Consider the following 12,417-nt stretch of genomic DNA (forward strand, 5'->3'; position numbering starts at 1 on the left):
TGCCACCCGCCGGGGCGGGCAGCTTATCAGGCTTGTCTCCTCAGCAAAAAACTGAAGTGTAATTACAGCAGCTGCTCGTTACATACCCGCGATAACGGGGCCGCGCAGCTGATGCAAATGATTGTATGCCAATGTGTATTGGCTTGTTTTAGTTTCACTCGAAGTAGATTGGCATTTCTAGCGAGATTCCTATTGGTCAGTCAGACCTACGTCTCCGTTCCCTCCCTCAGGGAACGAGGGTTACCATATGTAACCGAGACGTTTCTTTGCGAACTCTTCATTAGGCTACACTGCGCCTCGTTTACGAAACAAAATGCTCTGAAAAAAATATAATCCTCTGACGCTATCCGGGATGCCATTAAAATACACCATCCACTTGTTTCTGATGCTGAGATCCTTCTGAAGTATGAACATAGATGCAAACAGGCTGTTTAACCTGGAAAACATGGAAAAGCAGAACAGTGGAATACAAAAATGCATTCTGAGTGAAAGACCTCTGCAACGAAAGTGCAAAACGCATCCTGATACCAGTTTCCGCTTAAACCTGAACATACGTCCACTGTGTAGAACATCTTTTTGAAGATATGAACCATTACATTACATACAACATATTTCCCTAGTTTGTCCTTGCCTATATTTCATAAAGTCAGAAAAGAAAAACTTCATGAGCATTTTCAGGTGTAATGATAAACTGTATAATCCAAGTTTAATTAAATCAAAACAAAACATTTTAACTTTAATTAAAAAATAACTCTCGTCATGTACAGTAAATGAGCAACATGATCCTCATCATCTGCAGATGTTTATTTAATAATAAATCTGATAAGGATACCAAATTTCCTAGCAAAATTCTCGACATAGCTCTCTGTATGACAAAAATGAGAGTAGCCTAAAGTGGGCCAATCCTGTCTTTGACAATAATGAGGATGTTCTCTGGATTGCTTTCTTATTATGTTTAAAGCCAACCGGAAATTCTGGGATATTGTTTTAATACTGCAAATCTGAGAAAATTTAATTGAGCTGCAGGATAATCCCTTAGAAATCAGAGTTTGATTAATTCCTGTCAGACCAGCCTACACACGTGCCTTCATAAGAAGAGGGGGACAAATGACCGTAAATGCTTATGTGTGTGGATTAGTGTCTGGAAATGTTTCCACCATTCATAATGGATTTACCATGAAAATTGTGCTGTGTGTCAAACACCAATAACTCATTTCTCTCACCATAAATAACCCTTTCATCTAATAAGAAGATTGTTGTTACACTTTTTACTCCAGTGAATGTTTTTCACTTTCTAGGTTCATTTGTGCATATCACAAATGTGCATTTAAAAAAAGTTGCTGCCTTACATTTTTAAGTACAATCAACTTGGATGTTTAAGTCATTTCAACTTAAATTACATTAAACTGATTTAAAAAAACAAGTAAAAGCAATCTAAAAACACGTGTTGTCATAATTTATTGATCATATATATATATATATTTTTTTTTTAACAGTGACATACTTTAAAGTCATGGGTAAAAAAAACAAAAACATATTGAACATTTTTAATAGAACATTTTCATTATTATTGTCCAGAAAAAAAGATGCAGTTCATTTAATACACATTGAAAAAAGTATGTATTTATGACATTTATAACAACCAGTGTTATTATTGTTAACATGAGGTAACTCTAACCCTGACCCTAAAATTACAATTAAATTTAAAATGACACTAAAGTTACAATTAAATCTGAAAATATAAAAATAAAAGTTTATAGCAAACTATAAAAGGATATAAATAACACAAGAATAACGCTGGTGACAACTTGCCTCAACCTGATATTTATGGGGGAAAAAAATCTCCTAAAACAACTCCAGGTTTCAGTTAAAATGCCCCGCTTGTCTGAATATGTAGTTACTGTATACCATCACCTTTGACCTTTGCATTCAACTTTAATTGGTTGTGCAGATGACCCCCACCTCCCTTTCTCTCTCTTTCCTCTTTGTGATTATTCCTGTGCAATTCTAGGTTGGATTCAGGAATGTGCTCCATTTCCCTAAAGGAAGTGGAGAGCGGAGCCCAGCCCTGTCGCCCCTCCTCACGGCGGGCCGCAGAGTGAAAAGACCCTCAGAGACCATGGACGTCCTTCCTGATGGGTCTACCCTCGATCCGGTCTGAATCCCTTCCCTACCACAGCAGCTCTGGCTGGACAGCTCCTCCGTTGGTTACAGTGCTCTTCTTGTATCAGGAGTAATGTATAATGAGACCATACTGTATACTGGAGGTCACATAAACCACCCTGCCCAGCCTTATTGAGGCTGGTTTTATCACGTCTGCATTTGTGGTTTTCTAAGCCTGAATGTGGAGGGTGTTTTATTGCAGATTGACGATAACAGACTGATTTCATAGTCAAAGGTGATCATACACTTTCGGCAGGAAAGTGTACAGTTTAAAAATCCCCAGGGAAAACCCATTCACTATAAAATTGGAAAAATGCAATTATATTTAAGGATAAGTTCACCGAAAAATTCAAATGTTGTCATAATTTACTCACCCTCACATCGTTATAAACCTGCAAGTCTTTCGTTCATCTTCTGAACAAATATTAAATTCCACTTGTGTTGAAAATCAAGCTTTTAATGTTGTTTATATGTCTATGCATGTTTAAAATGATTTAAGACAAATCATGTGCAAATTCATAAGGCAACACCATTGCTGAATATTTTCTCCTGAAAACTGCCGAGAACCAAAGACAGTCTCAAAAACGTGGTTTGAAATCGCTGCTGTATCTGATGAATTAGCCCCGCCTCCACTCACTCACACCAGCTCAGAGATCCACTCGTTGACGATCACACGTTGTCCTGATTGGTTACAAGCTAGTGTGTGATGTCAGAAAGACCAGAAGTTGCAAACTGCATTTTTGAGACTCTCTTTGGTTCACTGCAGTTTTAAGGATAAATTACTCAGCAATGGTGTTGACTTCATGAATTTGTACCTGCATGTTAAAAACACCATTATATATAGGCGTGTTGTAACTTTTCACATTTTCACATATAAACATTGATCAAATTGACCCAAAACACCATTCTTGTATTATAATCTGGCTTCTAATCAGGTTAATTAAGGTGAAAAGTTCAAACCTGATGGCCCATTTAAGAGGCAGGACTAGTTTTGGTGGCTTAGTGTAGATGTCAGTGCAAAACCAGTAAAATAGCCCAACCTTTGCAACTTAGAAAAACAGTCTGTGCTGAGGCTCACGGTAGTAGGAGTAACAGAACCTCCCTCGTGTTCTTTCGGTACTGGCATCAGTCCTGCTTACAGGCCTCCCCGGCTCCCCTCCCTCAGCCAAACATGACCACAGAACCAGAACTGCTCTCAGTGCCAACGCCTCGATCCATCAGCAAAGACCTCAAAAGCCTGGCCCGAACCCAATCCACTGATGTAACGTACCCACAATTCAACGCACCAGCCTTTGGCGGCATTCATTTTCCCTTATTAAACCGTTCAATTTGATTGGTTAGTTGCATTTTAGAGTAATTTGTAGAGATGTTTCAGCTATACGGTGATGTTTCAAGACTTAACAGACTTCATAACAGTGGAGAATATGACAGCGTGCCACCGTGAGGGAGCCTAACATTAGAAATTATGATCATGGCTCCTCAACGCAGCCAAAATATGAAGTCAGTCTTAGTCCTAGGAAAACAAGAACGCCCAGCCCTGATTGAAACATGCTGACGGTACTAAAATCTTATTATTTCATTCCAAGACAATTCATTTAGCTTATTTTTCAAACTTTTTTATGACGGGTAGTTAAGTAACACACGTAGTACGCCATAAAAATGTTCTTTTTGAAACTATAGTGATTTACTCATTGAACACTAGGACAATTTCACATTGATGATAACACAGTATTCCCAAGAATAATAACAAACATTCATTAAGACACAGTGGGGGAAGTAAGATTTTTTTTAAAAGAAATTACTTTTATTCAGCAAGGATGCATTAAATTGATCAGATGACTTTACATTGCTCCTTTTAACTTTATATCCTGAAAAAAAGTTAAAAAAATGTAAATAAAATAGTAAGTAGCACAACTGTGCATTGATAATATGAAATGTGTCTTGAGCAGCAAATCAGTACATTAGAGTGATTTCTGAAGGATCATGTGACACTGAAGATTGGAGTAATGATGCTGAAAATTCAGTTTTAAACAGAAAAAAAAAAAAAAAAAATATATATATATATATATATATATATATATATAATATTTAAATAGAATCAATTAAGAAACAATGTTCTGTTTGAAATTTTAATGGGTTTTACTCATCAAAAACAGGACAAATTCAAATTCACTTAAGAAATCAAACACCTTTTTTGTTGTTTATAATGAGCTTTTATTTAAAAGCACATGTATTAGAGCTAAGTACATTTAGCAGAAAAAAAACAAAAAACATTTTGCTATTATTTATTTTGTACAAAACGAGACAATACAAAAATACTAATAGTGAATTTGATACAATTGAATGTGTTTTATTCAATGCTTATTAAAAACGTACTATCACAAATCTACAATATTTTAGTTACCTAAATACAAAAATCTGTCAATCAATGCTCATAAAAGCAGCACTTTGTAAATAACACAGGTCATGACATATTGCTTTTTAGATTCATAGTGGATATATCTAAACACGTTCAGAAATAATATCTTACATAGTTAATTTTAGTGATCTATACATTATTTATATACTTCTGAGAGAGAAATAAAACGGTTTGTTGAAATGATAGGACGGACTATACAATGGGAGGGATGTGCAACACATTTAGAGCTTGAGTTGTGTTGTATGGATGTGTTCTCTGTAATAGTCAGGCATTATTGTACAGCTGTTAGTGGGGACAGTAGACATCATCACGATAGGATCACAAAGGCTAAGAAAAGGCATATATATAAAAAAAAATTTAAAAAAAATCCACAGTTTTCTTAAGTTTCTTCACATGGTAACGGCCAACTGCACCAAGACCGGCTGCAGAAACACACGCGACACATATAAACACACGCAAGCATGAGACGGAGAGTCCTGCTGAAGGACCCCACATCCCCTTAACCCCGTCAGGGTTTGGGGTAGTTTGACTCTTGCCAGGACAGGCAGAGGGCACAGGTGGCATTATGGGTAAAAACACACAACTAGAGTTGAGTGATTATGCAGTCGGAAGGGAAAGAGATCAAACCAGCCAGCGGAAGAGGCTCGTTCCCAGTTCCAAAAAAAAAAAAAAAAAAAAATGTGCCAGTGCAGTCAGTGGGAATCAATCCCAGCGACCGTGGTGGCGAGACACAACTCTACGCCATCCTCCCCAACATCTAACTCCGCCCCCTGCGTTAGCTCTGACCAATCAGAAGACAGCGAGGCGGCACGGCTCAGCCACGCCCCCAGAGTTCGGGCATCGTGAAATCATTTACTAAAATAAAAATCTATTTGAAATCAGTCTATATCTATATATATAACAAAAAGTCCCGTAATTTTCCCACCCACCATTTAAAACCCGTTAAAATGCAGTTAGGCCACTGTTCGGGCAGTGAAGATCAGCTTTGATGGCTGTTGATCTTGTGTACAGACCTTCATCAAGCTTCTCAAAGCTACACTTCTCAGATAGCGAGTGGTGACATTTAACAATGAACTTGGATATAGTGCTATAAGTTATTCTTTATATTGTTAATATATCTGTGCTAATTACATCGAAGGCAAAACGAATCATTCCTATTAATAAGGAATTTGTTGTCCTATGCGGTTACTGAAAGGCCAGAGACAATAGAAAGAGATGTTTGGAAAAAGAGAAGCGCTGGTCACATGACCAGCCTCACATTCACTCTCTCCTTCCTTTCGTTGTCGCTCTTTTACGCATTCGTATATATCTGCATATTACTTTCGTCAATGGGCCGGTTTGCCCGAGCTGAATTCATTCTCTGCAACAAATTATGCAATATTTAGAGGGAGAAATCACTTTTTTTTGTTAGCTTTGTGTCGGTTTCACCTTCCGGATTGGGCTCTAGGATAGTGAGGTCTTTATAAAGTCATAATAAGAGTCAATAGGATTGTCTCTGTCCTGTCCCTACATTCTACTGTCAGATGAGAGAGAGGAGGTGTCAGCTAGGCCGTAGCTCCTCTGTCACAGGTGGCTGTTCTGGTTTCTTCAGGGGATGGGGTGAGGGATGGGGAGATTACAGATGGATCCTCCCGTTCCCTCCATCCTACACTATGTTGTGATGGTTGTTCCTCTCTATGATGTCAGAAGAGGGGAGGAGCTCTTTCTTGATTGGCGAGGGGGGTGGAGTGGCAGCCTTGGCTTTGGGTTTGAAGAGATCCGATACATAAAAGGCCTAGAATTAGAGGAAGAAAAACAAAATTAGATCATTTATTTGAGAACCAAAGTCTTCCCAGAAAACTAAGGATGCAAATCAATCACGTTATCCACAGAATTTTACTGCAATACACCAAAAAAATGGTTGTCAGTGATGTGATAGTGTTGTCAAAAATATTAAACATATGACGATACCAGCATTTCCAGCATCAGCATTTTGAGTGCTGTTGAACGGATTCTTAAAGACCTCTGATTGGCCATTGAGTTCATGCGCTTAACACCTGTGTCTGTGATTGGCAATAATGATCAACGCTTCAAAAACATGTTCTCTTCACCGAGTGGTGAAACAGAGACACGGGAGTGTTTGAAAGCAGGCATCTATCAGTGGATTTGTCTATCAGTGGATATATTAGGGATCTGCATACTCCTAATATATGTTTTTTTTCCTTTGGTTCCTCCTTTAGTGATCCCTATAACATATTGTTTCTCAACCCTGCTCCTGAAGGACCCCCAACACTGCACGTTTTCTTTGTCTCCCTAATCAAACACACCTGATTCAACTCATCAGCTCATTATCACATGGGCCCAGTCACATTTCGCATACTATCCGTCCTAAATAGTATTCGAAAATACAATTAGTACGTCCCAAATCGTAGTATGTTGAAATGCGTGTTCCAAAGATACCCGGATGGTCTACTATTTCCGGTCAGAATCCGAAGTGCAGATCGATGCACACTCTAATGACTAATATTGCCGAAAACCCATCACGCGTTGAACGAGGATTCAGTTAGAACTACAAACACGAGTGAAAAGTGTTAAAAAACTACAGACATGGAGGACGCGCGAGTCCGGCGGTTATGTAGAGAGGTTTAGATAAAGGGGTTTGAGTGATTAATTATCAGTATCTAACCTGACGAAAATGTATTTATTCAACGTTGTCTACATTATATTGCATCTGCAGCAGCATTGTGAACTTTTGTTAAGATACGTTTAGCCATTACCTTTTAAATGCATCATTATATTCAAATTGCAAACACATGAGGAGAGTCTCCGCATGAAAGACCCACGACTGGCAGAGGAACCTGCTCTCCGAAACGGTAGGAAATCAAATTAGATTGAATGGAGGATTTTAATTGTGACGAAATGATTGACAGGGCAGTTTACGGTGACAGGATGCACGCAACAGATCTGTCCGTTAAATATGGCGTGATAGTATGTCCCAAAGCTTGCCTACTCTTTTGCTACACACTCAAAAGTATGTACTTTTTCTTCACAAAAAGAGCACATGCTTTTAGGTCGTAGTATAAGTAGGCGAATTGGGACTGGACCATGGGGATATATGTGATAATGAGCTGATGAGTTGAATCAGGTGTGTTTGATTAGGGAGACAAAGAAAACGTGCATTGTTGGGGGTCCTTCAGGAGCAGGGTTGAGAAACACTGCTATAACCCCTTAATTTTGTCACATTTGATCTATATTAGTTACTTGGACTATCGTTTTATACTAGGGAGCTGTTCATGAAAACAGTGTTTGTTTTTTTGGGATGGAAGGGATGACTTTGCAATCGAAGGAGTAGAGGAGCTAAATAACCAGCATATTATTAAACATCTCAGTTACCCCTATTCAGATACATATTTTGGACCACTGGCCACAAATGAGCAATATGGCTTTTGAAATGTCAGATGATATAAAGGCTTGCATTTCATCGCCCGTGACATACGGATATGAGGTCACACACTGATAAGAGTGGCAAACGCCTTGAGTCAGTAGTAAAGATAAAGCGGAAACCCCTCAGTTCTTTTGTTTCAGTCTTCGACTGGGTAGGGAGTGGGGAGTGAGGTCAGGATTAATGGTCTCACTTGGCGTGGGAAGAACTTTGTTGTCAAGGAGAGATGCCCGACAACCCTCTCTTTGCGTTCTAATGACATCACTGGCAAAACAGGAAGCTGGGGAGGGGACGAAAGGAAGTGTGCCCTTGGCAGACTACGCTTGCACCCAATGGATTTACAAAGAGCTGAAAATATCCAAGTCTGTGCCACGGGCTTTTCATGCCAAAGACGAGATGCTTTCACAGTAATGCAGGCATAGGAGAGGCCTACGGGATATTTAGCCGTCTACACACCATGAATGTTACTGAAGCATGCAGAACAGCTGAGCTGGACCACAGCAACGTGGAATCACTGATTCCAGAAAGCCTGCCAATGCGTAAACACACGCTATTTATGAGTGTGTGAAGAGTATGGGGCCAGTGTGTGACAGTAAAAGAGGTCAGCTAAATTGTCCTGACACGCTTCAGGTGCTGCTGTCAGCCGCAGCGCCACTGCCCTTGGATGATGCCAAGGGGTAAGAAAAAGCACACAGAGTAAAAAAAAAGGAATAAGGGATTTCCTATTTGGTTATGTGAGTGACAGGCCTGAGCAAGCAAGCTGTGGCTATCAACAGGTTTATAAGTGTGTGCGTGGAAAGGGATAGAAAGAGAACAGAAAGCCTTAGAGAGGCCATCAGAGTTCTGGAATCATCTTTCGAGCAGCTGTTTCTTAGATATCCTCTCAGTGAAAGACTCCATGCTCACATACAAAGAGCACTTTATCCAAAGGTTAGAACGGATGAGTTCATCCTATAGGGCCTCCTGTGAGGGTCTTCTGAACCATATGAGTGAAAGCATGCCAGAAAGATCATGACATTTCCAGAGTGACCTTTACATTGCACTGGAATGACATCAGGAAACTGGATCTAGAACCTTTGCTTGTTTTCAATTATGAAGGATTTCAGTATAAGAGGAAGGATTTCTGATATGGGCTTTTAAATGGCAAGTGCATATTTTTATATACAAAGCAAAATAAATGCACTAAATTTTAATTTTTACAGGAAAAACTGAAAATGCTACAGTAAAAAACTTAATTATATACAGTAAAAATGTCACGTTATATGCAATTTTACAAATCTATTGTTTTGTAAATAAAAACTATGAACAATAAAAGGGCATTCCCAGTGTAGCATCAGATATTCTATACAAATATCTATATATAATATAAATATTATATATAAATGTTTTTGTTGTTGTTGTTCATTAGTCTTTGTGTGCATGACTCTGTGAACGTCTATATATGCGTATTGGCCACTTTTTAAGGGCAGGACAATTATGATGATGACGTATTTTACCATCTGTATTATTATTATTATGTTGGTTATCAGTAAATTTTAAAGTAAAATGTTCAAGTTGTAAAATATTCAGGTACCGATATGCAATCCTTTAATACCTGAAAACTGTCACTGTATACTTTACATTGAATTTCTGGAAACCGTAGCTGCATTTATGTAAATTTTTTACAGGATTTTCTTTTTTACAATGAACATTATAAGTGTCAAATACTTTTTGCAGCAACTGTATGAGAGTCGAAATTTAGTACAAAGACTAATACAATTTGAATTATAGCCATTAGAATGTGTTTTTTTTTTGTATACAGTATGTTGTTTTAATGTTTGAATGCTCTTAAAATATTTAAAAACAATTTATGGGGTACAATGGGGCCGACAAGGCTTCTGTCGATAGTCTCCAAATCTGGAATTAGATTGTATGCAGTTATGTGTTATCACATTTGACATCAGCTGTAATCTGGCATTCTGCGGTACTGTCTAAGATGACAACAAGTCGTCTCTCACAATAATTACAGGCAGCAAATGAACCTGTGTCACGGGGTGAGTGCTTCCTGTGTTTCAGCCCTCGGTCTGAAAGTGTTCTTCCACAGCAAACTCACTCCATTGTGCTCAAATGCTCAGTCAGCACCAGGAAGCCTTTTTTTCTTGTTTGTCTAAGCCTGTGGATGTGCGTTGACCTTATTGCGGTACCACTAACTGCATATAAAGGAAGAATTAAAATGCACCTTAAAGGTGATGCAAGCAATTTCTGGTAAACACTGTTGATAGATGAAATCAACAAAACAAACACGCCCCAATCTTGATACCTCCCCCACATTCATGTACACGCTATGCAACAGGCAATGCCACGGCTATGGTGGAATCTGCTGTGTCTTCCGACCGAGGGTATCAAAATCGTGTTTTCTATGACACTTTCTCTTTAAAGTGTAACATATGTGAAAACACTAGGGCATCAAGTTGCCTAATGTACTATTTTAGTCTCCATCTCTGCGTTATAATTTTATTAAAGTGGTTTGACATCATCTACATGGCAAGCTAACTGCTCCACCTCAGCACATTCACTTAATCAGACATGAAATGACACCAAACAATTTGTCACCATCCAACATTTGCCAGTCAAAACATCAACATAATGTATACACTTATTTTGGATCCCAGAGCTGTGAGGGCTCACCACCAACTCAATCCAATCTAGTCTCAAATTAACCTCACTGAACTTCTGTCGCTTTTTACTGATGGCTTTATGGGATTCAACTGAACTGTGAACAGGTTCATAGATGTAATGGGTGTGTACACTTGTGTGTGGTCCTCCATGGGTTTGGGTGTGCTTGATCCTAAAAGCGCCAAACACAGCACATGATTATGTGTGAGCGTGTGTTGCTTATGTTATGCATGTGTCTTAAATTGTAGCTTCAGGCACTGAGCCACATCTGCATAATAATTGTGGAGACCAAGTTGTGTTTTGGCTGCTCGCTCTCCTGCGTAACATTAGTAAGGTTTAATAACACTGTTAAAATTTCCGTTCTTCTTGCACACAACCACACTATTTTTGGTTTGAGATGGTCTCCGTTACCATGGCTACAAGAGTGTTGTGGTGGCCAATGGAGAAAAAAATAAAGAAGAGTGAAGCTCAGGCTTGACATATGGGAGAGATTGATAGGATATCAGGACAACCATCTTGCCACTCAATCCAGACCAGAAGCACTCAGCTATGGGCTATTATAGTAGGAGGAATTGGAGTCCAGAATATTGAACATGACCCTCTGTGCTCTTGATGAATGGTGGGATACCGTTGACCAGGATCTGTTGTGGTGTGAGAACTCAAAGGGTGCTGTGGATTTGGAGAGAGAGTGGAAAGAGGAAAAGACTGTTCGAGCGCTGGCCTCCAGCTGTTTCCACCTTTGTCTAGTCCTGCAGGAAACACCTCTGCAACTGAGCCTTACAAGCAGCCAACCTCTCACACTCTCTCCATCCATGTCAGCAGCTTAGAAAGTGGGCCGTGTTTGATGACATGAACAAACAGCTCACCCCACTCTCCAACAGGAAGAACTGGAGGATGTGGCTGCAGTCAACAGTCCAAAAGACAAAGAAGGAAAAAGTGGCTTCTGAAGTCTGAATCTCAAGGGTTCTTTTAGTTAAGCATCACGGTTAAACATATGCCAAGCTGCTTGACTTCAGCGATCGTAACGGTGAATCTTGTCAAAATCTCTAACACAAACGAGGCCTGAGTATAACGAATTTGAAATTTTAGAAGATTAAACGAAACTGATGGCCTAGTTAGCATTGTGCTGCTTGAAATTTTGAGTTTCCCTTGCATGGAACATAGGCAGACTGATATTAATTGCTGTTCTCAGATCAGTTATCTGTGGGCATCACAGTCTAACAGCACCTTGCGACCTGATCCTCTTTAGTATGGAACATGCGGTAAGTCTGTAATCAGCTTTTGCAATACAGCCATAACTCACCAAGACCTGTAACTTTCCACCTAGCCAGTTGGATACCAACCCAGAGCACTTGCAACCTTTATACGTTTTTAAACACAACCCCCTTAAGCAGTAATCAGTCTATAGTCAAGCTTAAAAGAAATGTTTCACCTCCCAACCATGAACTGTCGGAGACAACTACCTGAGAAGTTTGGATAAGGTACACTGCGGCCTATGGTGAAAAACCAATCCCTGATGTATGGGCACATAACTTTGGCATGTTACCATGTGTCCGTTTCTTCTAAAGACATGTACCTTACCTTACCTCTATAGGCTCCATCTGAGCTTTGGTTATTAGAGATAATCTAATTGGGCCTCTAAAGCGTTCACAGATGGGGAGCGGAACAGATTCCAAATGTAGGCTCATTAAAAACAAGTACATAGGCGCCTTATTCTGTAGTAAAAAGGATCTCATTTCTGCTCTCTTCTATTTTTACT

At 39.3% G+C, this 12,417-nt stretch overlaps 1 protein-coding gene across 2 annotated transcripts in view; it reads right to left on the minus strand.

Annotated features, from left to right (window-relative positions):
* Positions 1-4,353: 4,353 nt before the first annotated feature.
* The window catches only part of plpp3 (phospholipid phosphatase 3), a 38,552-nt gene continuing 30,488 nt past the window's right edge, over positions 4,354-12,417 (minus strand). For both annotated transcript variants that reach the window (XM_077220744.1, XM_077220743.1), the window contains exon 6: positions 4,354-6,356. In XM_077220744.1, the coding sequence (XP_077076859.1) occupies positions 6,228-6,356 (129 nt within the window). In that variant the 3' untranslated portion in view covers positions 4,354-6,227. The remainder of the gene's footprint in view (positions 6,357-12,417) is intronic.

Source organism: Siphateles boraxobius, unplaced genomic scaffold (assembly GCF_051911475.1).
Source record: "Siphateles boraxobius isolate OS27281-9 unplaced genomic scaffold, OSU_SipBor_1 8, whole genome shotgun sequence".
Lineage (NCBI taxonomy): Eukaryota > Metazoa > Chordata > Actinopteri > Cypriniformes > Leuciscidae > Siphateles > Siphateles boraxobius.